We start from the raw sequence: 27,693 nt of genomic DNA, 5'->3' as shown, positions 1-27,693 counted from the left end.
TCTGTGTGAAATGGCTTTGGCTTTGTACCAATGCACAACTGGCAGAGCAAATCTGGGGTCAGGGTGGAATCTGATTCCAAAGTAAACCCCAGTGAAGCTCCCTGGAGGGAGGTCGTGTCACACCACTTTGACTTGACACCACGTGGAGTATAAATCCAGGGCAATGTCAAACCTGGTTTACAAAGTGCTAATGGGTTCTGTTGGATCCCTCCCACTTTCTAAACATTTTAAAATTTGAACTGCTGCGCGATAGAGAGCTCTGCACATGTCCTTTACCTCAGCAGCTATCTCCTGGGCAAGATAGTTAAAGTTGCAGCCAGGCAACATAAACATGGTTCTGCCTGGCTGGAGCCTGAACTGCAGGCCCCCATTTCAGATCAGTGACTGCAGCGTAAGTGCACTCGATGGGTGCTTTGTAACGAGGATCAGATGCATCTTTAAAGCTGCTGTGCTGGAAATTTCACATAAAAGGTCAAGATGTAAAATAAAAATTAATCACTCTTTGAAAACTGGCAAAACCGGAGGTAGCAATACTGAAATGTTTGTTATATTTTTTCAAACAAAGAGGCTACCTGTGCATCAATGTTTAATGTGCCATGTGTACCTCTTCATTTTAGGTGTGTCAGGTTTATGTTCAATGTTATGTGCATGTATTTGTTTGGTGATCGCCAGGATTACGAGAGGATTTGTAATATTTACACCACATGGCGGAAAACAATCTCATTTCTAACACTCAATGCTTTTTACAGCATAGTCATATGCATTTCCTTGTTAATTTTTCATATTGATGTGCTGAGTGGTGCTGTATTCCATTTTTTTGATGACCTAAGTAACTATTATTGTTTTTTAAAAAGGATAATTTTTGGAGCTCATTGTAATAAAAAAAAAGCAGCAAGGACTACTAAAATAAACAACTGTATCACTGCATCAATTTATAATGTAACTCTTAAAGATTATTCTGAGATTTTCAGGTTGCATAAAAAATTATATATAGAAACATGAGCAAAAACTTGCAACCAATATGAGAGGAGCGTTGGTGTGTTAATCAAAGTGTTAATTGTGCAAGAAAACCATGGAATAAAGTGAATGTATTGAACTGCTCTTTACCAGTCTGCCATTCATTTTTTGCTTTAATCCATCATCAGTCTTTCCAAAATTACAGACATTGCGCAGAGAGAATGTCATTTTTTTTGTCAGAGTGATGGGTTTGTGAAGGAGGCGGCCAGATAGCACAGTTGATGCTGTGCCAACTGTTACCTTTTAAACGAACCTGGATGAAGATCGGATTGAGTAGAATAGAGGTTTATAAGGATGAACAAAGATAGCGATGATTAGATGCTATGTGATGGGGCCTAAGCCTCTGAGGTCCCGGGAACTGTGATGAGAGAAAGAAAATTGTGCTAGGGCATATAGGGCTGGAGTTTTCCAACCTCGGTGGGTCCGTGGCGGGCGACGCCTGTGGCGTGTGGGGACCCCGCATCTGTCTCGATCCCAGCCGCCAACATGCTTTTCCGTTGATGGGGCTTGTTAAGCCCACCCTGCGAGATTAATAGGAAGTGGATCTGTTGACGTCATTTGATGACACTGAGGTGCTGCAAACACTGTCAAGCACTGCACAAACATGCACGGCTGCACCCAGGCCCTCCCATGACTCCCTCCATATGCTTATGGAGGAAGTCACAGCATGCAGGGAGGTTCTCTTCCCTTCCAATGGGCGGAAGAGACCTCCCCAGGACACCAACACAGCCTGGTGACACATTGCACAGGAGGGCACAAGCTGGGATGTTGTCAGGAGAACCTGGCTGCAGTGGTGCAAATCTTTCAATGATCAAAGTAGATCACGAAACGTTACTGCAAAGTCACACTCAAACTCATCCTCCTGTGCCACTCATCACATCCCCATCACTCTGCCTTCCCTACCCTACTCCTGCACATCCTTACTCACACCAACTTATCTTACACCTCCACCCATCCCTCTATCTACATTATCACTTATTTTCACCACTTTGCCTTCTTGGACAGATTTGTGTGCACCTTTGGAAGTATATTAGTGAGTTCCAGTGAATGGTGAAACATAACGTCCCCCTCCCCCAATGGTGATGAGTGCGAAAGGAATGGCTTGGGCATTGTAGGGATGCTTTATGGTGTTGGTGTGGGGTGGTGCCAACCTGGCGCATCATGTGGCAGCCAGGTGTACAGTGTTAAATGAAGCAAATCTGGACATGGTGAGGCCATCGCTGGTGCCCCGGGCAGCAATGTGGTCGGGTGCTGATGCCCTGTGTCCTGTGCGGCTTCAGTTGATTGCGGAGAAGGTTGGTGTTGTTGTTGGTGCTGCTGGTGTGCCCGGTGATGCTGATGTTGGGGCTGATCGTGTTGGGATTCTGAGGACCAATTTGAGATAGTTTCAAGGGCACCGATGCTGATGGAATAGATGGCAGGTGATGTTGAGATGACAGAAGCGATCTGTCAACGGTGAGAGAGGTTGTTCCAATGAGGTGACAGTGGATATAGAGTTTGATCCAAACATTTGCTAGCTGCATAAAGCTCAATCTGTCTTCCAAATGCAGTAAGCAACAGCTTCTAAATGTTGGAAAGTGAAGACCTATGAAATTGGAGCTCTGATAGAACATTTGCAGCTGTCAGGTTAGTAAATTATTCCATGCTGACACAACACCCGATCTACTTACCTGACGTGATACCCGCTCTCCGGGAACCTCGTTAAAAACCTGGTAAAATGGTAAGTACATGGGAAAATGGTTCTTAACTACCTTCTAACAAGCTTTTAAGTATCTAAATTGGCTGACCCGCCACTTGGTGTCAGGTCTGTTCGGGGATGACAGACCCGACACTTGGGAAACTGACAAGGAGACGGGTTTGACAGTGGACCCCGCCTCCAAACCTGCACTCTGAGCAGTGGTAAAATTCCGGCCATAATGTGAGATGTAACATTAGAATGATATTCTACAACTTTGTTCAATTTACTTTGCAAGCAGGAAGGAGCTTTGCAGAATCTATCAGATCAGATATTTTTGGGTGTTAAATATAACCTTTGTTCTCAAGAGTAAACAGGTAATATACTGGTACAGGAAATCATTAGCAGTGAATACTCAACACTGGTCAAGTTGAATATTATTTACTGATTTGCAACCATAGTTTTGGAGGCACCTCAACACAAAGGCAGAAGTATAACTTGGAAGCCAGGTTGGCATTCTGACTGCGTTATAGTAAAAGGGTGAGCTCCTGACTCTCCAAAGGAGTAGTCTTATTCCATTTGGGGTTTATGCCAAATGCTCAATAATTGCACTCTAGTTTGAAGCCAAGTTTAAAAGTTTCCCAGGCAGTCCAATGGACCATCTGGGAACATTTTAAACCTAATTTTCCATGTTTTTAATGTTAGCATCGTACACTCAGTCCATCAACTCTCTCTTAACATTAGAATTTCACTCTGACAGTTGGAAGCTGGTGAGCAGAACTCTGTATGAAGTGTTATGATCCCTGGTCAGTGATGAGGGAGCTAACAATATAACTCTGGTCTACCTGCTGTGCACCGAGTAACTGTGGTATAACTGGCCCCTTATGTTCATCTGCATAGCATCCATCAGGAAAAATGCTAGGCAGAGACACTAACTAATGGCAATTCAGGCTTGACATTACACTCTGCAAAGGAAAATTAGGAGTATCTAGTGAGATTTTCCTTTATTGATTATGAGGATGTGCAAAATTGCATCTTTTAGGGCCAATTTCCCAATATATGCTCCTGATAGGCAAGGCTCTTTTGTCTCTTACTTTCTTTATCATATTTGGCAAGAACAGTGGACCCTGTTGTTGATTTTCCACTCTCCATGAAGTCAGCTGTACCTGCAATAGAACGAACAGTGAAAACATTATGTACATAAACTTGGCCCAGAAATCAATAGCAGATTCAAAACATGAAAGAATCTCTGTTCAAAGTGTTAGAAGGCACTGATGCCAACATACTGCTGCCCCCACCAGGATTATTCCCTTTCCTTCCTTCATCACTGCTTGTATTTTGATCTTTATGTGCAATTTGTACACACGCATTGTTGGAAAGGCTGGTCCGTATTCTCAGGCATTTTAGTCTTCCCTGTCTTGAGCAGTCGCAGTTGGCGAGCTTTGTTTGCTGTAATGCTTGCCATGCAGTTAAACACTGTTGTCCTACAGACGGGATGCTGCAGTTATCTTTCTTGTTCTTGCACATCTTCTTAAACTTTGCATACACTGAACTGCAATTTGTGGATTTTAGACAGTGATATCTAACTACTGAACAATCATTGTCCTTCCTTATGTGTTTATTTACACTTGGCAGTCTTAAATGTTGACTCCAGTCAGGCTGTATTTCTGGATTAACAGGAGCTGTTCTGGAGAACTCTGCACGAAAAGGAAAGTAAATGATCAAGTGTCAAACACCATTTAAAAAGTTATCGAAAATACATTGATACATTTCAGCAATAACTTTGATGCACCTGTCTAAGTCCTTAACAATATTGACTGAAAAGTTTTAATTTTACTTTTCCCTTTAAAAGGCAAAGGCCTAGAAATTCGTCTCGGGCAGTGGTGCAAGGCGGGCGGTATCGGACCGGCCTCCCGTTGTACACAGCGCCTGATGTTCCGTTCCAGTGACTGCGGGCAGCTGATCCAATACCGCCCGTTTTAAGCCACCGCCCGGGACGAATTTCTAGGCCAAACTCTTTGTCACATTTTTGTAGCAACCAAGGACATTTTAGGAACAGGAAAAGGACATTTGGCTTAACAAGCCAACCTGTTTTTAGTTAATCTCAACCCTGCTTTTTTACCTTTTCACCACATACTCAACCCTTCCTTTCTCCAAAACATATGCACTTGTCCCTTTAACTCATTACAATGACCTTTCCTGATAATTTGTTCCATATGTTTATTTATTACTCTGTGAAATAATCCGAACTGAATTCCCTAGTTACTCCTATTTTGCACAGTTTTAAATTGTGGGGTGTATTTTCTGATTGGTGCTGTTCCTGTAGAAACACATGCTTGCACTAAATCCCTCTAATTTTTAAGCAGGTGTTAATCCTGGGTAAGTCTTGCACCTTATTTTTCCATTGACGGTTATTAGAAATGATAGAACAGCAGGCTGTTTGCAAATTCATTGATCCCACCTCATTACACACTTCTGGGTGTTGCATTACCTCCTTGGCTGGTGCACTGTGTTCCAAGATGTCTGAGAAAGTCGCATGATTTATCTTCAAGACAGTCGCACTCCCTAAATGCCGGGTAACTGTCAGCTAAGTATTGGATGGTTATATTGCAACTGCTGAGATTCTTCAGTGTGCAAGCTTCACCTGCAATGCATTAAAAGAATATTATATTTGAATGTATTTGTTGGATTTTCCAGAATGTGGATGATTTAGTACAGTCTGAATTATCCAAGTAACCATGGTTCAAATTACCGCGATTGGAAATGATTCAACCTGGCCCATGTTTTCAATTTTTACCATTTCTGTGAAGTTACCTTCAGTAGAGTCTTTCCATATGAAATCTCTCTTTTTTTGGAAAAGGTTCTATGACTTTCTTATTTTTATTGTTTCCTTATTTTTTCCATCTATGAATCAAGAACAAACCGAATAAAAGGAAATGCATTTACCCATCCTGCCACTAATTTAGTTCCAGTCAAATCTCATACTAACAAATTCAAAGGGACTGCAGATCTAGTTCTTTTAATCAGCAAGCCATCTTACAAATATCTGAGGTCATCTGCCGACTGTAACAGAACTTCAGCTGGGTCCATGCAAGACATTTGCTCTGCTGTGAGGTTTGTAATAAACAGTTCAACAATTTCAGATCATAACCTCAGCCCCTATCATATATATATTTTTTATCCACACTTTTTGTCTGTGCCTTCAGTTCTTCTCTCCCACATGGCAGCTGTCTTTCATTCTGCCAGCGCAATTTACACTTCATCTAGAGCCATCCTTTGTTTCTTAACCTGTCCCATTACCAGCTCCTTTTGCCTTGAATATCTCTTAATGTCTCTTAACCTCTCCCGCCTTCCATCCTATCACAGACCTTCCCTTTTGTTTTTTCATCCCCTCCCCCCTTTCCCAGCCCCTACATTTGCTTAAAAGTCTGTTCCATATCCTGCTTTTTTCCAGTTCTGACGAAAGGTCATCGGCCTGAAACGTTAACTCTGTTTCTCTCTTCACAGATGCTGCCTGACCTGCTGAGTATCTCCAGCATTTTCTGTTTTTATTTGTAATAATCAAGTTTGCTTGATTTTGATTGCGTGCCTCTTCACAGTTAGAGACTATTGCTGGTGGTGTTTTCAGCGAATGGATTGAACGCATCCCTTCCTCTCCATTTTGGGTTATTTCGTTCCCCTTTGAGTCTTCTACATTTCACGATGGTACCCAGCTGAAAAGGTTCCCAAGGTCTTTCCCAATAATGTTGTGTGTCAGATTGCTCTAGCTCTATGCTTGGGAGCGCACTTGCTCTGCGGACTCGCTCTGTGATCAGGTCCCATTCACTGTGCAGTTTGACTAGTGCACATGTGATGCTGTGGCTGAGGTCTGTAGATGGAAAATACAGCATTTTACAGACTTTTAGTACCTTTTATGGACAACAGCTCATTAAAAAAAATAAAAACAGAAAATGCTGGAAATACTCAGCAGGTCAGGCAGCATCTGTGGAGACAGAAACAGAGTTGACGTTTCAGGTCGATGACCTTTCACCGGAGCTGGAAAAAGTTGGAGATGCAACAGGTTTTAAGCAAGTGGAGCAGCAGGGAAAGGGAGGAGGAGAATAAAGAACAAAAGGGAAGGTCTGTGATAGGTTGGAAGGCAGGAGAGATTAAGAGACAAAGGGGGAAATATTGGGTCGCGCCCCCATTGGGGTGCTATCTTCACTGAGGTGCTAATTTTAGCCCCCCCAAAAAAGTAGCGCCCCCCACGGCCAAAATTCACTGGTAGCACCCCAAGAGGGAGGCTGCGAGTGAATATCGTGGCACTACGTGCTGCGGTACTGCAGGCCTTCCTCACCTTATTAAAGGGGAGGGGCCTAGCGCAGCATGACCCGGAGCCCAGCTGGGCCACCAAGGATTGGAGTGCTGGCAAAAGAGCCCGGCACTCAAGAGAAGGGGGGCTGCAGAGGGGGGCGGGGACGGCAGAGGGGGCAGGTGCTGGCAAGCGGCCAGCAACAAAAATGGCCGCCCGGCACCTCCCCTTTAATTTGCGCCGCCCTGGCCGCAGGTAGACCCCCCTGGCCCTGTCGGACATAGCGTCTGGCGGTAAGTCAGGGGGCGCTACCAAAGATCGTGGCCGGGGTGCAAGCGGGGTGCTGCACACGGTGATGACGTCATTGCCGGCGGCGCAGTGCTGTAGGGCACTAACGGTTACCACCGCCGCTAACATCCCGCTGAATTTCGCGGTAGGTGTTGGCCGTGCCACGCCCAGGCGCTAGTTGCTTTGCGCCCCATTAGCACCTTCTTAGGGCGCTAATGGGAGGGGCAAAGCAACTGAAATTTTAGGCCAAATGACATGATAGTGCAAGGCAAAAGGAGATGGTAATGGGACAAGTAAAGAAACAAAAGATGAGTCTAGAAGAGGTGTAATTGGCAATGGCAGAATCATCAACAGCTGCCATGTGAAAAAATAGGGGCCGAGGTTATGGTCTGAAATTGTTGAACTCGATGTTGAGTCCAGAAGGCTGTAAAGTGCCTAATCAAAAGATAAGGTGCTGTTCCTCGAGCTTACGTTGAGCTTCATTGGAACAGTGTAAAAGACCGAGGATAGAGAGGTCAGAGTGGGAGTGGAGCGGAGAATTAAAGTGACAGGCGACCGGAAGCTTGGGGTCACCCTTACGGACTGAACGGAGGTGTTCCGCAAAGCGGTCATCCAATCTGCGTTTGGTCTCCCCAATGTAGCAGACACTGCATCGTGAGCAGCGAATACAGTATACTAAATTGCAAGAAGTAGTGAAAAGACGATGGTTGGGGCCAGGAAACTGAAAACTGGTGGATGGCGTCGGAAGAGTCGCAGATGTAGGTGGGAAGAGACTGGACAAGGGAAGAAAAGTAGAGTCGAGATAGGAAGAAATCAGTTCTGTGGGGCAAGAACAGGCTGAAATGATGGGTCGACCAGGGCAGTCCTGTTTCACAGAAACCCCACAGTGCAGATAGAGGCCATTTCGGCCCATCGAGCCTGCACGGACACATATCCCACCCAATCCCCGTAATCCCTACACCAACACATATCCCACCCTATCCCCGTAACCCCACGTATTTAATCCCCCTAACACTAAGGGTCAATTTATCATAGTCAATCAACCTAACTCACACATCTTTGGACTGTGGGAGGAAACCGGAGCACCCGGAGGAAACCCACGCAAACACGGGGAGAATGTGCAAACTCCACACAGACAGTCGCCCGAGGCCGGATTCGAACCCGGGTCCCTGGCGCTGTGCGGCAACAGTGCTAACCACTATGCCACCGTGGATCTTGGGAAGGAGATAGAAGCGGGCTGTATGGGGTTGGGGAACTATGAGGTTGGTGGCCGTGGAGGGACGATCTCCAGAGGAGATGAGGTCAGTGACAGTCTTGGAAACGATTCCTTGATGTTTGGTAATGGGGTCATGGGTCAGGGGGAGGTAGGAGGAGGTGTCGGAGAGTTGGTGTTCAGCCTCTGCTAGGTAGAGGTCGGTTCACCAAGAACAACAGTGCCACCCTTGTCAGCAGGTTTAATGACAATGGCCCATAATTTCCAATAGGAGGCTTCCTGCGTGCGGATGCCTACTATCGGAAAAAAATCTACGTTCTTACCTGAGAGCTCCCAAGGTCCGGACACTTTCGATGCTGGGCCTCTCCACAGTTGAAATGCGATGGGCTCACTTATCCCAGGGGCGCAGGCAGTTCACAAGCATCCCTGGGATCACGTGGGCCAGGCCAGCCAATAGGAGAAGGGAATCTCCCTTCATACTTTTGACAGATAGACCTGTCAAATATATGAATGGAGATCACCCCAAAAACATATCAAAACATTAAATACATTTAAAAAAAATCATGTTTTAAAAATGAGTTAAAATGACATAAAATTAAATATTTTAAACAAAAATTAAATTTTTTGAAAAAATAATTGAAGTTTTTACAGGGCTAAAAATAAACTTAGCTTTTTTAAAAGTATGTTTAAATTACAAATGAGTGAAAAAAATTTTTTTTTTTTACTTTTTCAACCCTTACGCTGGAAAAAGCAGGCATTACTGCTTTTACCAGTATAAGATTTTAAGTGATTTCAGCGGGCGGAGGTTCTGCAGAAAGCGGAACTCTCCCCCCCACAGAGGCCCTTCCCCAGGGCAGGCGTCCGATGTACACACCTCGTACACACCTGTAGGCATCGGAAAATACGGGCCAATGTTGGGGTTGGATCTGAGAGAACGGAGTGCTGCAAGTTCAGAGGGAGGTAGGTTAGAGTGAGTGAGGGAGCAGAGAAATTGAGATGGCCGATGTCACGCCGGCAGTTAGTAATAAAAAGATCTAGAGAGGGTAAGAGGCTAGAGAGAGGGGTCCAGGTAGAACGAGAATTCTGAAAGTGGGAGAAAGGGTCAGCTGTGTGGGTGGAAGACTCCTGGCCAAAGAAGTGGGCACGGAGATTAAGACGACGGAAAAAAAGAGCTCAGCATCGTGCCAAGCTTGAAATTCATTGAGGTGGGGGCGTAAGGGGATGAAGGTCAGGCCTTTGCTGAGGACTGATCATTTGGGCTCAGAGAGGGGAAGGTCAGAGGGGATAGTGAAAACACGGCAGGGGGTGAGATTGGAAGAAGGGAATGAGGTCAGAGGAACATGAAGGGGAAGAAGGTTCCGGAGGGGCGTTGGTGTCCAAGAGTTGTTGAAGCTTGCGATCCTTGACACCTGAAGGAAAGAAAAATATTTTTCGTTAAAGCACCGGATGAGGCGAAGGATGAAATGGAACTGTGGACCAGGACAGCTTTGAGATAGAGTGGGTCAGTGCTGCTGAAGAGAGAGGTCGCGGGTGTGCATGTGGCGGTGCATGGCATTGAGTGTGGATCTCAGGATATGGTGAGAGCAGTGGTTCGAGGAACGCTGAATATCTCAGAGCTATCTGTAATCCTGGGTGGATCCAAAACATGATGGGTGGAATTTCAGTTGGAATCCATGTGGAATAAATTGGAGCTAGAGACAGTTGCTGAGGAAAGATATGTGGCTGTGGAAGCGAGTTTTGGTAGATAGCTGATCAAACACGAGAAAGGAAACAGAAAGCAATTAAGATGAACAAGGTAAAAGAGACAAACGGAACTCCGTCAGAGAGACGAGCAGAACCTCTTCAAGGTGGGCAGTCCTGGAAGAGAAGTGGCAGTGAATTAAACACTAAAGCAAAATACTGCGGAATTTGTTCCTTATTTTGTATTAGTTGGACCCTCTATTTTTAGCAACTTTTTTTTACCTCCTTTTCAGGTCATCTAGTTGGGCAGTGATCATTTTCTGGAAAAGAAGGCAGAGATTATCCTCTCTCAGGCATTTATTGATAGCCATTAAAAGGTGCAAGTGACTGCAGTTTACTTTCCTTCTAATTTTAGGCATCATTCCATCCTACCGCTCCATACATTAGTACACAAGTTAGGCAATGAGCCATAACATTTACTTCTTTATCTTCCCACAGGTGATACTGGTGAGCAACTCAATGTCTGAGGGCTGGATTTTAATGTGCAGGAGCACGTGGGTTTGGGAGTGGGTGGGTGGTTAAAACCAGTGAAATTGACAGCTCCAACCCGCTAACTTTCGCATTTCACTGCAGCACATTAGGCTGCGTGCGAGCAGTCCCCTCGGGAGATGCAGTTGCCACTTAACATAATCACCCAGTGTTCGTCAACCGCAAGGGCTTTTACTCCATCAATGTGCAGCTGGTGTGTAACCACAAAAAGATATTTATGCAGGTGTGCACAAGATTCCCGGGCAGCTGCCATGATGCTTGCTTCCTGAGGCAGTCCACCCTCCCAGATGCCTTCGTACCTAGAAGCAGAGTTACTAGCTGGCTGCTAGGAGACAAGGGATACCCACTTATAATGTGGTTGATGACACCGCTCAGAAACCCAAGGAATGAGGCCCATGAATGCTACAATGAATGCCATATGACCACCAGTTATAGCATCAAACAAACCATCGGCATTCTGAAGGTGCGCTTCAGGTGCCTGGACAGATCTGGAGGTGCCCTTCAGTACGCACCAGTCAGGGTCTCCAGAATGGTCGTGGTGTGCTGCACTCTGCGCAACATTGCCCAGCAGTGAGGTTTGGAGCTGCAGGAGGACCAAGGCGCAGATCGCAGAGCCTCTTCGGAGGAGGAGGAGGAGGAAGTCAGGGAGGTGGCAAGTGATGCAGGCAATGCGCCACCAGCGGTGCACATTGCTGCCCGGGGTGCCCTCATTATTGCAAGGTTTACTTAGGCTCCACCAGTGCACTCATCTAACAACCAGATGCAAAACCCACTTGTGCTCCCACCCACCATCCCCCCGCCCCCCACCACCAACCAGGCCACCAACACAAAGCAGTCCTCTAAACAACCAAGCATCCCATTCACAGCCTCCCATTGGTCGCCATTAATTCTTGTCATCCTATTCATCATCAAACAACTGAAAAGGCCACTTGCCAGCCAGCATCCAAGAATGGGCAAGACAGGAAATTGGTGCAAAAGAATAATATTTATATACTTCAAATACACAACAGAAACTTAACAATATAACAATGTCTAACATATCCATGTGCATACCCTTGTGCAACTACAAATCTTTACTCTTCCTTTTCCTAGTGCATCAAAGTGGTGCAACTCCTGTCGCTTCAACAGAAGCAGAGGCAGGCTGCTCACATCCCTGCTAACTGTTGAGATGCTCTTGGCCGACATCCTCCGAGTTTTGGAGCCTGTGAGCGCCCCACCAAAGACTGCTTCACCTGCACCTGTGCAGGGGCAGACTCAGCCACCGGGACATGAGGCAGCATGTTGGGTACTGACTGAGGTGGGGTGGTGGGGGGGGGGTGGGTGGAAACAACAGGTGAGAAGTGGAAGTGCTTTGAGCAGAGTCCCCATTTCCATGTCTTCTTTCACCATCATCCCTCTCATGGCCCAGCCGCACTTCCCTGCAAGCAATGTGCTGGAGAACACTTTGCTGCAGATCAGCAGGGTGCTGCAAGGCCAAAGCTAGGGTATCATTCATCCTATTTAAGGTGGCAACCAGAGTGTGTAAGCCATTGGTGAAGGCTTGCATGCACTTGTCCAATTGCTGCGTTTGATGCTCCATGCAGTTGGCCACTCTATCCATGGAAGAAGACATTATTGCAATGGCCTGCGACAGCATGCAACTCATGCTTGAGGTGGACTCCTTCAAACTCTCTGCAATCATGCACTGTGTGCTTGGAACGCCTATCAGTACATTGCACATTCTCTGCTGCTGCTCAATAAGTGTCCTCTTCATTGACAGCCCCCGAAGTACAGCATCTACGTCCAGCTGAGCAGAGCGTTGAGAGTCCTACAACATCCGACGTGGACTCTCCACTGCTGTCCTTGGCTCTACCATCTGCTCTTGTTCACTTGTGAAGTGTGAGTCACCAGGTGAAAACTCAACCATCTCTCTAACTGCTGCCACCGAAGTGCAAGTATTTGAACTGATGCATGGTCTGCATAAGTCCTGTGATGGTGCACCCACAGAGAGACTGAGCTCCTCTGAGGAGTCGCTGCTGTCATAGGTGACCTCAACCATCTCCCGATGGACGCCTGAAGGCCCTGTGGAAAATTAAATACATGAATGAGTACTGTCAAGGTAAGAATGTTTGAAGTTATCATTATGTACATGATCATATTTCACTTGCTGTTGACATCAAGTCAACATGACTGAGTGTTGTATGCAATGTGGCTATCTCATGTTTAATTCTGTCACCAGATAGCTGGCAGGCCCCCATCTCCCCATCTCCGGCAGCCAGGCACGCTGAGACTTTGCTGATCTCCAGCACTTCCTCCTCTGTAGCTGTTAATTACAAGATCTGTGGAGGGCCACCTCCAGTTCTCTGCCTTTCCCTGCTGATCTGTACTCTCTTCTCCTGCAAGGAGGGAAAGAAGAGACCTATGAGTGAGAGTAATGGCATGTGTTCACCCGATGGATGGAGAGCATTTGGTGAGGGTAACTATGGGCTATAAGCATGGCGTTGCATAAGGATCAGGCTGAGTGTCAGTGGTGGATGGATAGATGGGGATATGAAGAAGTGTGTAGACAGTCAGGGATGGGTGCAGCTGTGAGGTAAGTTGGTGTGAGGAGTGATGTGCTGGAGTAGGCTTGAGAAGGCAGAGTGAGTGGGTTCGAATGATACGCACATCAGGATGTACGGCAATGTGCCACAGCTCTCACATTTCCTGCCCTGTTTAGGTCATTGAAGCGCTTCCTGCATTGGATCCAGGAGTGTGGCACCATGTTCCTGCTGCTGACCTCCTCGGCAACCTCCAACCAAACCTTCTTTGTCTCACCAGCAGCTTCTTCCTCCCATTGCTAGGGAACAGTATCTTCCTCCGGGTCCTCACAGCCTCCCGCAGCACATCCAAGGAGGCGTTGGTGAAGCGGTGCGCAGCCTTTGCCCGTCTCAACTCCATTCCAACGCTTATTTCTCTCTCCGTGACAACTCCAACTGCTTCAACAGGCATGTTTGGAGTGTTCCTTTAATTACTGGAGTTGAGATCGCGTCATGCAGGTCGTCATCATGCCCTCTGATGCTAATTGGATGGGAAGTTTGGAAAGCAGATGTTAATGAAATGGCTGTGTTAAAAAGCCACTGACAGACGCACTGCACATATTCCAGGGTTTCCCTTGCGCTATCGGGCCTACCCTGCTCCCAGCGCATCAGCACATTAAAATCCAGCCCCTGGACTGTGGGAGCCTGCATTTCTCCATCAATAGTCGATAAAAGTGAATTATTTCAGACACTTCCTTCCTCCTCTTGTCACAGCATGATATTGGCACAGAATTTGTGATCGGCGGCTAAGCGACGGTGCTTGCCGCTGACCTCGAAGAAAGCTGCCCACAAAGATTGAATTTGGTGCCAACTCCAGCGAATCTCCAGCGCCCAGCAACAGTGATGTCATCAAGCAGGCTAAGCAGCCAATCATGTTGAAGAATTCTCACAGACAGCAAACCAGGAAGTAAAATGCCCAGATTATAATTTACTTTTTATAAATTTTACAGAGAGCTAAACAAGATACACATAGGATTAAGGTAGAAGCTGAAATATCATTAACAAACTTTAAAAAAATATTATATTAAAAGCCATGTAATTCTTATTATATTCATGGAAAAATGTGACATTCCACAAATATAAAATTATTTTTTCAGGTGGAGAGGAGGGTTTGTGGTCACAAGGACTGGGCGGTGGTAACTTTTATTAGTGCTATCGTGGACAGACGTGTCTGCGACAAGTAGGTTGGTGAGGATGAGGTCAAGTTAGTTATTAATTCATATTGTTTGCCTCACCATCTGCTGCAGACCTAGTTTGACTGGTAAATCCTTCAGTAGTTGGCCAGGCCCAAGGGCTAATTCTTTATGACCGAGCCTAGACAGTGAAGCCGGGGATTCCACCTCTGCTCACCAGCCTGTGATTTGCAGCCCATTAAAGTCAATGAGTGAAAAATCTCGGGCTGGTGAGCGGTGATCTGGAAAACCTTGGCCTGAGTGTTGTTATATTTAATCAGGGGAAGCATTACAGTCAAGCCTGATCCCTTTCACCTGACACCAGTACACCTGTAGGACCACCAAGTGTCCTCCAGACTGAAATCAGCTAACTCGAGACAGATCGGGGAACAATCCTGGATTTCCTTGGATTGTGTCGCTGGGAATTTCCTTGGAGTTTCTCTTCTGCACGGCCACTGGAACTTTGGTGGAGGTTTGACAGAAAACTGGTTTATGAGCGTCGAACGAAGTTTCCATCGAGTATTCGCCAGAGTTACAATGGCGGAGCGAGAGTCGGCCTGAGGAAGTGTGTCTCAGTTGCCTACTGGGTGATGCGTTAACCTACTGAGCCATGAGGGGAAAGCTGTCAGATCGTAGTAAGGACAGATTTGTAGTCAGCACTGAGCCCAGCAGAGGTCATTTCACTCAAAACATTCAAAAGCCTTCAATGCGAGGTATGGACTCACCCATTCTAGACTGAATTCAAAATGGACAGTGCACTTCTTTTCTCTCTATCCCATCTTAGATTTAGGATTACCTTTGAAGCGTGTCATTATACACATTCATTCTCAGGACTACCAACTCAATCAACCTAATGAGGTAGTTATAAACATTTTAGTGCTGTGTTAATACAATAAGTGCTAATTTAAGCCTTTATAAAGAGATGTTGTGGATAGGGAGAAGCTATTTCCACTGGTCAGTGAGTCGGTAACTGGAGGACATAAATTTAAAATCAGCACTATAAGAACAAAGGGAGAGATTAGGTGATTTTTTTAAACAGAGGATTGCTGCAATATAGAATTAACCTGTCAGAAATTATAATGGAAGCAGAATCTATAAACGCTTTTAAAAGGGAAGTTAAATTATTTGAAAAAGGAAAACATTTAAAGGCTATGGGGACAAGGCAGGAGACTAAGTGAAATATTAAACTGCAAATTTTACTAATGGATTAAATTTTGGGAATAATTAGTGTCTGTTTACAGTACTACTGAAGGATTTTACAGAACAATGTAAAATAAAATAATTATAGTTGCAATACCATATAATAGGCTTTTAGCAGGAGAAATTGAGTTGCGCCTCCTTTGGGGCGCTAAATTCGCCGGGACGGTACTTATAGCGCCCCGGAAAAATCAGCACCCCCGCGGCTGAAATTGAGTGGTAGCGCCCCAAGAGGGAAGCGGGGTACTACTGGAAGCGCCCCGTCTCCTTCTTGGGGCGCTGCGAGGGTATATCACGGCGCTGCGGTATGTCGCGCCACGGTATAGCAGGCCTTCCTCCCCTTCTTAAAGAGGAGGGGCCTTGTGCAGCGCGACCCAGGGCCCAGCTGGGCCCGCGGGGATCGGAGTGCCGGCAAAAGAGCCCGGCACTCAAGAGAAGTGCCGGGCTCATGGAGCGCAGCCGGCACTCCGCGGGGGGGGGGGGCGCGTCAGGAGGCCGGGGACAGGAGCGGAGGCAGGTGCTGGCAGGCAGCCAGCAATGAAAATGGCCGCCCGGCACCTCGCCTTTAAATAGCGTTACCCTGGCCGCAGGTAGGCCCCCCTGACCCCGTCGGACATAGCGTCCGGCAGTAAGTCAGGGGTGCTACCGAAGATCACGGCCGGGGCACGAGGGGGGCGCTGCGCACGTCAATGACGTCATCGCTGGCAGCGCAGCGCCACTGCTAACCTCCCGCTGAAGTTCGCGGGAGGTGTTGGCAGCACCACGCCCGGGCGCTAGTTGCTTTGCGCCCTGTTAGCGCCCTCACGGGAGGCGCAAAGCAACCAAATTTTTCCCCCTTAATGTCATTTGTATTTATCATTATAAAGATAGAATAACAACTATTGTGATTCACGTGACAATTATGTAATCGTGGACACTTTTTTTCTGATTCAGCAAATTCCACAGCCCAACCCTGATGATAAATTTGTTCATTTAAAAATAAAATCAGCTTTGGTATACATATCATAAAAGATGAGGAGAAATTGCAGGCTTTCGTAAGTCAGGAAATTGCAATAAACAAAATTGCAGGCTTTGTAATATAATCCCAGCATTATAAGACACCCATAAATACATAAGCCTAAATTACAGCCTTAGCATTCACGACAAACATGTTTACAATATACTGTAGCTTTTATTTAATAATTACCTGTCATGTTACAGACTTCTTTGATTAAGTCCCATACACCTTTACAGCCATTTGTGTCAGCGATGCACCATGCCTTTACCTGGGAACAGTCAGTGGTCTTGATGCCAGTAATAATGGCGATTTGAGATATTAAAATTGCTGCAAAAGAGAATATTGAAAAAGTATTATTACCAACATCATGATCAATCTGTTTCCAATCATGTTACAGCAATTATCTTTGCGAATGATAATTGGCATACTGGCTAGGCATTGATTGGTGCTGCAAGGCTCAATGTTCCATTATGGGATATTGGGCTGGATGTTTCCCTTCGTGCAAAGCCAGACATCCGGTGGGATTCCTGCTGCCACAAGGGAGCCCAGCAGTCCCATGGAGGAACACTGGGCAGTACCTCAGTGGGCACATCACTGCAGCAACAAAGTGGTGGACAACAGTTAAAGGGGCAGAAGAGCCTTGACAGAGAGTTTCAGTTGCAGATTTTGTAGGCCTCAGGAGAGACAAAAGTAGGTGTTCAGAGTGAAATGGGGAGGAATGGCAACATCTACTCGGCGTTCTCTCCATCCAACAGAAGACTTTGGGCCCTTTACCACTACTACCCCAGGCCGACTGCCACTTTCGACCGACAGGTCCCGGAGGGTGGTGGCAATGGGCAGAAGGCATGGAGATCAAATGGGAACCCAAGCCCCAAACTGCCCCCACCACCCCCCGCCCTGCCTGCCACCACACCAGCATTTACCTGCGGCGAGCAGGTAAGAGGCAACCAGCAGTGATCCTGGTAGGGGTGGTGTAATGTATGTACCTTTAAGAGAGGAACTATCTTTTACAGCCCCTGTATATTGCAGTACCAGTAGTGACCACACCTGTATATAACACCGTGTAGTAATTTGTACAGTTAGTTCCAGCATACCCTCTGTTCAGTAAACACCTGTTATTGCCGTTCTCCTGCAGTCCGTGTGTTATTGATACGCGGACACTAGTGGCGACGAGCAGGTTCAAACTCACCTGCAGTACTGCATCACCTCACGGGGATCCATCCCTGAAAAGAAGCTTCTTGGAGGTCGAAGCCAGAGCAACGGGCGTCGACCGTGGGCAACCGCCCAGTGATCCATCGGAGGTCAGAGAATCGCAGGGGAAGCTGTGGAGAGCTGGGCTTGGCTCTCTAGTCAAGGTGTTCCAGCAAATCGGGCTGGTAGCAGGTAGTGCGCTGACCCTTCCTGGTCTGCAAGGGGGCCGAGCAGCGTCGTCGGGAAGGAAAAGAGAGAGAGAGGGTGGAGCGCACAGGGCGTGGCCGGTGCTCAAGAGCCGGGCAGCGTTAAAGAAAATAAAAAAGGGGGAAGGAAAAGAGACACGCAGTGGACAGCGTCGAAGAAGAATAAAACTAAGAAAATTAATTAACAAAAGAGAGACGCGCAGAAAGCCACGGGGCACCGCCATTACTATTTAGAACGCTAGGAGCAGCATTGGCAGCAGCGGGGGAAGAAGGAAAAGTGCGGGAGGCGCCATGTTAATCCATTGGGGAAGAAGGAAAAGCGCGGGAGGCGCCATTTTAAACCACCCAAGATGCCGAAGAGTGGCAGCATCACTGCTTTCGACAACGAAATAGAAGACTGGACCACGTATGTGGAAAGAATTGAAGTGTACTGCAAGGCAAATGAGGTGGCCGATGAAAAGAAGGCATCGGTATTATTGAATTTGATGGGTGCGAGAACGTACGGCCTATTGCGGAATTTAATTACCCCAGCTAAACCAATGGAGAAAAGCTTTGAAGAGATTGTCAATATCTTACAGGAACATCTAAACCCTACACTGCTGCTGATAGCAGAAAGATTCAAGTTCCATAAAAGAAACCAGCACAAAGACGAGAGTAATGCTGACTATCTTACAGAACTACGCAAGTTATCGAAACACTGCCAGTTCGGAGCAGGACTGGCAGATACCTTAAGGGATAAGTTTGTCTGCGGGCTCCAGAGTGAAGGAACCCAGAAACGACTACTTTCGGAAAAGGACCTTGCGCTAGAAAAGGCTTTCAGCGTGGCAGTATCCTATGAAGCAGCAACACGGGGAGCTGCGGAAATACAACAGAAACCGCAAGAATATAGCACCAATGAAATGGCATATGGAGCAGAAAAGTGCTATCGCTGCGGCAGAACAACCCATGACCAGAAGGATTGTTGGTTTAAGGACAAAGTATGCAGGCAATGTGGAAAAGTGAGACACATAGCACGAGTCTACAGGTCGGGAAAGAAAACCAACACTAAAAGAACTAAGGAAAAGTACAAGAAAGTACAAAAGATGACAGACAGTAGTTCAGAAGACCAGAAGAGTGATAATGACTCCGGGAGCAGGAGACTAAGTTGTCTAAAGTTACACAACGTGATCGCAAAGGAGGATCACCGAACCATTTGGGTCACCCTCATGATAGCAGGGTCCCAAGTAAAGATGGAATTGGACACAGGATCAGCCCTAACAGTCATGAATCGACGAGACTACGAGCGGCTATTCTCACACATACCCTTGAAGGACACGTCCATTGTCTTGAAGACATATATGGGGCAAAAAGTCTACTCCAGAGGAAAAAAAAGGGTGCCTGTTAAATACAACGGCAAGGAAACACAGAAACTGTATCTATATATACTACAAGATGGAGGACCACCATTATTGGGACGTGAATGGATCCGAAAAATACAATTGGATTGGCATTCCATTCAGGCGCTAACTGTGGCTGACAAAAAGGATGACGACGTCACACCTGGACAACTGTCAAAAATTCTAACTGACGTGAAAGAGGTGTTCCAGCAAGGACTTGGGACTCTAAAAGGCGTAACGGCAACGATAAAAATTGAAGATAACGCAAACCCAAAATTTTTTAAGGCCAGACCGGTACCGTATGTGATCCGCCCAGCCGTCGAAGCAGAGCTGGAGAGTTTGGAGCGTTCGGGTGTGATGTCCAAGGTGGACTGGAGCGAGTGGGCCACACCCATCGTTCCTGTAATGAAGAAATCATTGAGCAGCACGCCTGGGGAGCTGAAGAAGGTTCACATCCGTGGGGATTTTAAGGTAACTGTGAACCCAGTCCTTCACACAGTACAATATCCACTTCCACGGATAGAAGATATTTTCGCCTCACTATCTGGAGGGAAACGCTTTACGAAGATTGATCTGGCCCAAGCGTATCGACAAATGGAGGTAGAAGAAGCATCTAGAAAATACCTCACGATAAACACTCACAAAGGTCTTTACCAGTACAACCGACTGGTATTCGGGGTAGCATCAGCTCCGGCTATTTGGCAGAGGGTGATGGAACAAGTCCTGCAAGGGATCCCAGGGACCCAATGTTATTTGGACGACATCCTGGTTACGGGCGAAAATGACAGTGAACACCTTGCCAACCTGGAGCAGGTGCTCACTAGATTACAAGAATATGGACTACGAGCCAACCGCCCCAAATGCGAGTTTTTCAGGAAACAAATCTCATATTGTGGCCACGTGATTGATGAAGAGGGGTTACATAAGTCCCCAGACAAGATTGAGGCAGTAGTCAAGGCTCCAGCATCGGAAAATGTGTCGCAACTGAGGTCGTTCCTCGGGTTGGTGAACTACTACCATAAGTTCTTGCAAAATTTGTCTACAATTCTGCACCCACTGAACGCCCTGCTGCAAACTGGAGTAGCATGGAAATGGAGTGATGAGTGTAAGCATGCCTTTCATAAATGTAAATGCCTAATCACTTCAAAAGAAGTATTGGCCCACTACAATCCAACACTACCGATTCGGTTGGCATGTGATGCATCTCCCTACGGCTTTGGAGCGGTGCTGTCGCACAAATTCCTTGACGGTTCAGAGAGGCCAATAGCCTTTGCGTCACGCTCGTTAACCTCAGCCGAGCGTAACTACACCCAGATTGACAGGGAGGCCCTCAGCCTGGTGTGGGGGGTGAAGAAGTTCAATCACTATCTGCACGGGCAGAAATTCACCTTACTGACTGATCACCAGCCTCTTGTCTCCATTTTTAACCCAAAGAAGGGCGTTCCGGTGATGACGGCGCAACGGCTGCAAAGATGGTCCCTTTATCTAGGGGCACATCAATACGACAGAGTATAAGGGCACGAAACAGCATGGAAACGCTGATGGGCTGTCGTGCCTGCCGCTGCCTATGGTGGAGGAGGCACCTGCAGTGGACCCTGTGGAGATATTCCATTCGACCATAGTCGAATGTCTACCTGTTACAAACTCAAGTATAGAGAAGGAAACCCAAAATGACCCGACACTCTCTCGGGTCTATGATTTGACAGTGAAGGGATGGCCAGCACATGGCGACTCACTGTTGCCAGCATTCTCGCCAAGGAGAGAACAGCTGTCAGTGTGCCGGGGGACCTTGATGTGTGGATCCCGAGTGGTAATTCCACCCAAGTTGTGAGATAGAGTGCTGAATGAGCTTCATGAGGGTCATTTGGGAGGGGTAAAAATGAAGAGCCTAGCCAGGGCGTTTGTGTGGTTGCCGGGAATCAATAAAGAAAGAGAGGAAATGACCAAGAGATGCACAGGATGCCAGAAAGTCCAAAACGCTCCAACACAGGACCCGCTACACTCATGGGAGTGGCCCTCATCTCCATGGCAATGGGTACACATTGATTTTGCTGGTCCATTTATGGACTCAATGTTTTTAATCGCCGTGGATGCACATTCGAAATGGCCAGAGGTCATCAAAATGTCCTCCACCACCATAGAGAAAACTATTGCAGTCCTACAGACCATCTTCGCCAGGAATGGCTTGCCAGAACAGATTTGATCCGACAATGGACCACAGTTTGTGTCCGAGGATTTCCGGAGGTTTTTGAGGAATAATGGGGTAAAGCATTACACATCCGCCCCATATCATCCAGCCACAAATGGATTGGCTGAGAGGTTTGTTCAAACCTTTAAAAAAGCAATAAAGGCGATGTATAATGACAACATACCACTGCAACACAAGGTGGATAATTTCTTGTTTGCTTACCGGAATGCGACACATGCAGTCACCAACCAAGCTCCAGCCATGATGTTCTTTAACCGAAGGTTAAGATGTCGCCTGGATTTGCTCAAACCAAACATAAGACGAGATGTTGAGAATAAGCAATTCCAGCACATCAATGAGAAGCCAAGCAGGAGCTTCAAGATAGGGCAACTAGTCTTGGCCCGCGACTACCGAACAGAAAAATGGCGGCCAGGAACAATATGCACATGGCAGGGACCACTAATGTACACAGTGGACGTTGGAGAGAGCATCGTGAGACGCCATGTTGACCAGATTCTAGAGTCACAGGAACAAGTCAACCCCATGCTTCGCCCATACATACCTGGTGATGAACCCGAAGTACAGATTGCGTCTACCTCAGAATCAGTGGTATTGGAAGCTGACGAACCAACCAATGACAATGAGCCAGAATCGACTCCGCCGCAAGACCAGGATACTCGAGAAAGGCGCTATCCAGACAGGATCAGGAAGCCTCCTCAAAGACTGAATTTATAAATGATTACTTTTAGCTGATGTATATAGTACAAAGAAAATTGTAATTGTAATTAGTTATTATTTAATTGTTAAATGAATGTTATGTACTGTTTTTCTAAAAGGGGAGGAATTGTAATGTATGTACCTTTAAGAGAGGAACTATCTTTTACAGCCCCTGTATATTGCAGTACCAGTAGTGACCACACCTGTATATAACACCGTGTAGTAATTTGTACAGTTAGTTCCAGCATACCCTCTGTTCAGTAAACACCTGTTATTACCGTTCTCCTGCAGTCTGTGTGTTATTGATACGCGAACACTACAGGTGGAGATAGACAAATCCAAGTTAGGGCAGAAAGCTGCCGGTAGGCTTCACTGTCCCATTTTCTGCTGCGTCTCCACTCAAGTTTGAGTGGGATCACAAGGAAAGTCCAGCCCATTGATTCATATAAGTTATACTCATGTGCCTAGGCAGGGTATCTCATCTCATCTTGTCTCATAAGTGTACCCCCCATGGAGGAAGCAGCATTGATGGTTCCAGCTATAAGGGAGACTGAAATCCACTCACATGTTCACCCGGCTGAAGTTATCTGGGTGAGAGTGGTGAACAAGCATGGGAAGGGTAACTTGGGACATAGAGGATAAAATATGGACAAAAGCATAAAGAAAGAACATACATTTTATACACAGCCTTACATTTCCTTAGGATGTCACAAAGGGCTTCACAGCCAATGAAGTACTTTTGAAGTTGTAATATAGGCAAAGGCAGTAGCCAATATGCACACTTACAGCAAAGAGATGGATGATTACATAATCTGTTTCAGAGATATTGATTGAGGGATAAATGATGGCCAGGACACCTGCCCTGTTTTTCTATGAATTGTGTCATAGTATCTTTTCGGTCCACATGAGAGGGCAGATGGTGCCTTTGCAAATGTACATAAAGTGCAGCAATACACTGATATCTTGGCCCATCATATTCTGCTGTAGATACCTTGGGATTCTGATAGCGACAAGTTGTTCCATGATGGCAATGGTTTCAGTCTCAGAGTAACAGATGAGCAAATGGAAACAAGATCACATACAGAACTTTGCAGCGGACTGGAAACTGAGTGAGGACTTCTGGGGGGAATTATAAGGTGGATGAGAAGAAGGAAGAGGGCAACGTCACTACAAATTAAAGGAGACTTTTCAACAGAGTGTACATTAGATACAGAGCATCAACGTTTATGTAGATGCTTTTCCAAATAACAGTGACATGACCAAAGAAGGAAAGAACAAGAAAGCAGCAGTTCGGACAAGCAGTTTGTCATCTGCACATGATTTCATGGTTCTTGTTTCAGTGCCTGATTATGTACGTCTGTGTGTGTTTCTTACAGTATCAAGCTACTGTATCAAATAAACTTCTAGCCAGGAAGATTTCTTCTTGTTGCAAAAACAGAAATATGTTCTTCATCTTTCCATTTGCAATATTACTACTAATAGCAAACAGAGAAAATCTCCCTTCTCCTATCCCTTGATTCTCCCCTGGTATTTTGTTGGTGATTCCAATACTACCTACTACACCATCAGCTGTGGATTAATATTAAATATTTAAATATGTCACGTTAATAATTAATTGTGGAAGCAACATGACTTATGAAGAAAATATTGTAAACTGTGTCTACATAATCCGAAAAACATTTCGTGATTTACATTCACTCAGAACTAGGAGAAACCTATCATCAGGGGAAACCAAGTCAAAATACTTAAATAAACAGGATGCTGCTGCTCCATCCCCTACACCACCCTCCCCGGTCACCACCCTCCCCGATCGCCATCAGCCCGATCGCCATCAGCCCAATCACCATCAGCCCGATCACCACCCTCCCCGATCACCATCGGCCCGATCACCACCCTCCCCGATCACCACCCTCGCCGATCACCACCCTCCCCGATCACCATCAGCCCGATCACCACCATCGCCGATCACCACCCACTCCGATCACCACCCTCCCTGATCACCATCAGCCCGATCACCATCAGCCCGATCACCACCCTCCCTGATTACCATCGGCCCGATCACCACCCTCCCTGATTACCATCGGCCCGATCACCACCCTCCCTGATTACCATCGGCCCGATCACCACCCTCCCCGATCACCACCCTCCCCGATCACCACCCTCCCCGATCACCATCGGCCCGATCACCATCAGCCCGATCACCACCCTCCCCGATCACCATCAGCCCAATCACCACACTCCCCGATCACCACCCTCCCCGATCACCACCCTCCCCGATCACCACCCTCCCCGATCACCATCGGCCCGATCACCATCAGCCCGATCACCACCCTCCCCGATCACCATCAGCCCGATCACCACCCTCCCCGATCACCACCCTCCCCGATCACCACCCTCGCCGATCACCATCAGCCCGATCACCACCCTCGCCGATCAACACCCGCCCCGATCACCACCCTCCCCGATCACCACCCTCTCCGATCACCACCCTCCCCGATCACCACCTTCCCCGATCACCATCGGCCTGATCACCACCCTCCCCGATCACCATCAGCCCGGTCACCACCCTCGCCGATCACCACCCTCCCCGATCACCATCAGCCCGATCACCACCCACTCCGATCACCACCCTCCCCGATCACCATCAGCCCGATCACCATCAGCCCGATCACCACCCTCCCTGATCACCATCGGCCCGATCACCACCCTCCCCGATCACCACCCTCCCTGATCACCACCCTCCCCAATCACCATCAGCCCGATCACCACCCTCGCCGATCAACACCCTCCCCGATCACCACCCTCGCCGATCACCACCCTCGCCGATCACCACCCTCGCCGATCACCACCCTCGCCGATCACCACCCTCCCCGATCACCACCCTCCCCGATCACCATCAGCCCGATCACCACCCTCCCCGATCACCATCGGCCTGATCACCACCCTCCCCAATCACCATCAGCCCGATCACCACCCTCGCCGATCAACACCCTCCCCGATCACCACCCTCCCCGATCACCACCCTCGCCGATCACCACCCTCCCCGATCACCACCCTCCCCGATCACCATCAGCCCGATCACCACCCTCCCCGATCACCATCGGCCTGATCACCACCCTCCCCGGTCACCATCAGCCCGATCACCACCCTTGCCGATCAGCACCCTCCCCGATCACCATCAGCCCGATCACCACCCTCGCCGATCACCACCCTCCCCGATCACCACCCTCCCCGATCACCACCCTCCCCGATCACCACCCTCCCCGATCACCATCAGCCCGATCACCACCCTCGCCGATCACCACCCTCCCCGATCACCACCCTCCCCGATCACCACCCTCGCCGATCACCACCCTCCCCGATCACCACCCTCCCCGATCACCATTGGCCCGATCAGCGCTGCCCCTCTGACCACTCTGTCCTCGGCCTCTTACACTATTCCAATGAAGCTCAAAGATCAGAACCTCATCTTTCGATTAACCACTTTACAGCCTTCCGGACTCAACAGCGAGTTCAACAATTTCAGATCATAACCTCTCCCCCCATTTTTTCAGACGGCAGCTGTTGCTGATGATTCTGATATTCCCATTTACACCTCCTCTAGACCCATCTTTTGTTTCTTTACTTGTTCCATTATGATCTCTTCTTGTCTTGCACCATCATCCCTTTTGTCATTTCTTCTCTTCCACCCTATCACAGACCTTCCCTTTAGTTCTTCCCTCCCCTCCCCCACTTTCCCAGCCTCTGTACTTGCTTAAAACCTGTTACATCTCTAAATTTATCCAGTTCTAACTAAAGATCAACCTGAAACGTTAACTCTGTTTCTCTCTCCACAGATGCTGCCTGACCTGCTGAGTATTTCCAGCATTTTCTGTTTTTATATCAGATTTCCAGCATCCGCTGTATTTTGCTTTTGTATAAGTACACTCGCTTGTGTGACTTGACGGCTATAAAATAACTAGCGCTTTAATAACATAGGGCTGAATTTTCCAGTGTGGTAGTGGGCGAGATTGGTGGCGGGTTGGGTAGGAAAGTTGTTTTTTTGATGCTCCCACGTGCCTTTCTCACAGGTGCGTCTGTTATCGTGGAGGTCACCCAACCTGCAGTGGCGGGGGAGCTAATTGAAATCATTATGAGGTACTTTACAGGCACTTAAGAGCCTTTTTCCCCCTACTTTTTAAATTTCCCTGCATGGCTACGGGATTCACACAGCTCGGAAACCTCGTCTGTCAACCTGAGGCATGAGTTCCGTGGCCTTTGCTCCAGCTGATTACTTGACAGCATCGAAAGCAAACCAAAATAAAAACGTGTGGATTAAATCAGTTAACAGATTGATGGAGATTCAGTTCTACTTAAAAAGCTACAGGTAAATGTTAATTCAGAAATTCCTGAAGGGATGTAAGTGCTACCCTGGATGGTGAGGGAAATACATTTTTCACTGGCCATTCTCGGCTGTTGCCTTCCAACTCAACAGTAATTGCAGTGAATTGATCTGACTATCAAAAATGATATATGCCATTTAATTACATTTTTGTGTTGTTTCTGGTCAGGTTTTTCTCACAGTATACTGTGATTGTCCAGTTACACATTAAATCAAGTCATCAACCGTAATAATTTCATTCTCATCACTCATTCCACCAGTTCAATTTGCTTTCAGTCCCTAAATATGACTAATGTAATTTTTCAGTCTGAGACTTTAGGGTGAATTTCTGCGGAGGTTCTCTCACTCGCCCATTGTTAACTTCAACGGAAGAGCTGCAGAAATCCCAGAAACACATTGTAAGCACCACTTAAACTGTTTGTCAGGGATTCCGCAGCTCTTCAGTTGAACTTGCATAAGATTGTAAATCCACCCCTTTAAAATTACATTTAAAATCTGCTTAATTTTATATATTACCTATACACACAAATCTTTTATTTGTACTAGTTACTGATACAGAGGTCTATAGATTTGTGACTAAAGCACCAATAACTTCTGAATTAATGTACTTTTTAAATTATGTTTTTGATCGTATTTGTAGATGGCGTCATATTACTTAATGTTAACATTATTTAAATATTTATTTGTCACTCATGTATAACTTTTATTATATTATTGCACAACCATGGTCCCTTTAAGGATCCTGGCTGAAAATACGTCATCGATGACGTCACCAGACCCACTCCATCTCATTGGGCCGGGAAATGCGCTGGTCGGGCTTAATAGGCCCCATGAAGGTAAGTTCATTTTCAACAGCAGGATGGACTCAGCCGCGTGGTCACGACCAGCCACGGACACCGGCCATACTGGACCCACCAAGGTAAAGAAAATTCCAACCGTAGTCTTACATGCATTCCTGGGAGGTACAGACTCTGCAACCAAGATAAGAGTTAGGGCC

General features: G+C 47.0%; 1 protein-coding gene across 1 annotated transcript in view; it reads right to left on the bottom strand.

Moving 5' to 3' along the window:
* Positions 1–27,693, bottom strand: part of gfral (GDNF family receptor alpha like) — a 156,800-nt gene that overhangs the window by 98,367 nt on the left and 30,740 nt on the right. The window contains exons 2-5 of the mRNA XM_085998264.1: positions 16,827–16,964; positions 5,184–5,336; positions 3,979–4,389; positions 3,787–3,858 (exon numbers count right to left, since the gene is read on the bottom strand). Coding sequence (XP_085854390.1) covers positions 3,787–3,858; positions 3,979–4,389; positions 5,184–5,336; positions 16,827–16,833 — 643 coding nt within the window. The 5' untranslated portion in view covers positions 16,834–16,964. The remainder of the gene's footprint in view (positions 1–3,786; positions 3,859–3,978; positions 4,390–5,183; positions 5,337–16,826; positions 16,965–27,693) is intronic.

This window comes from Somniosus microcephalus, chromosome 9 (genome assembly GCF_052327205.1).
Source record: "Somniosus microcephalus isolate GS21.2 chromosome 9, FLI_Smic_1.0, whole genome shotgun sequence".
NCBI lineage: Eukaryota > Metazoa > Chordata > Chondrichthyes > Squaliformes > Somniosidae > Somniosus > Somniosus microcephalus.
Note: the sequence above shows the minus strand (reverse complement) of the source record. Positions and strands in the feature narration are given on the sequence as shown.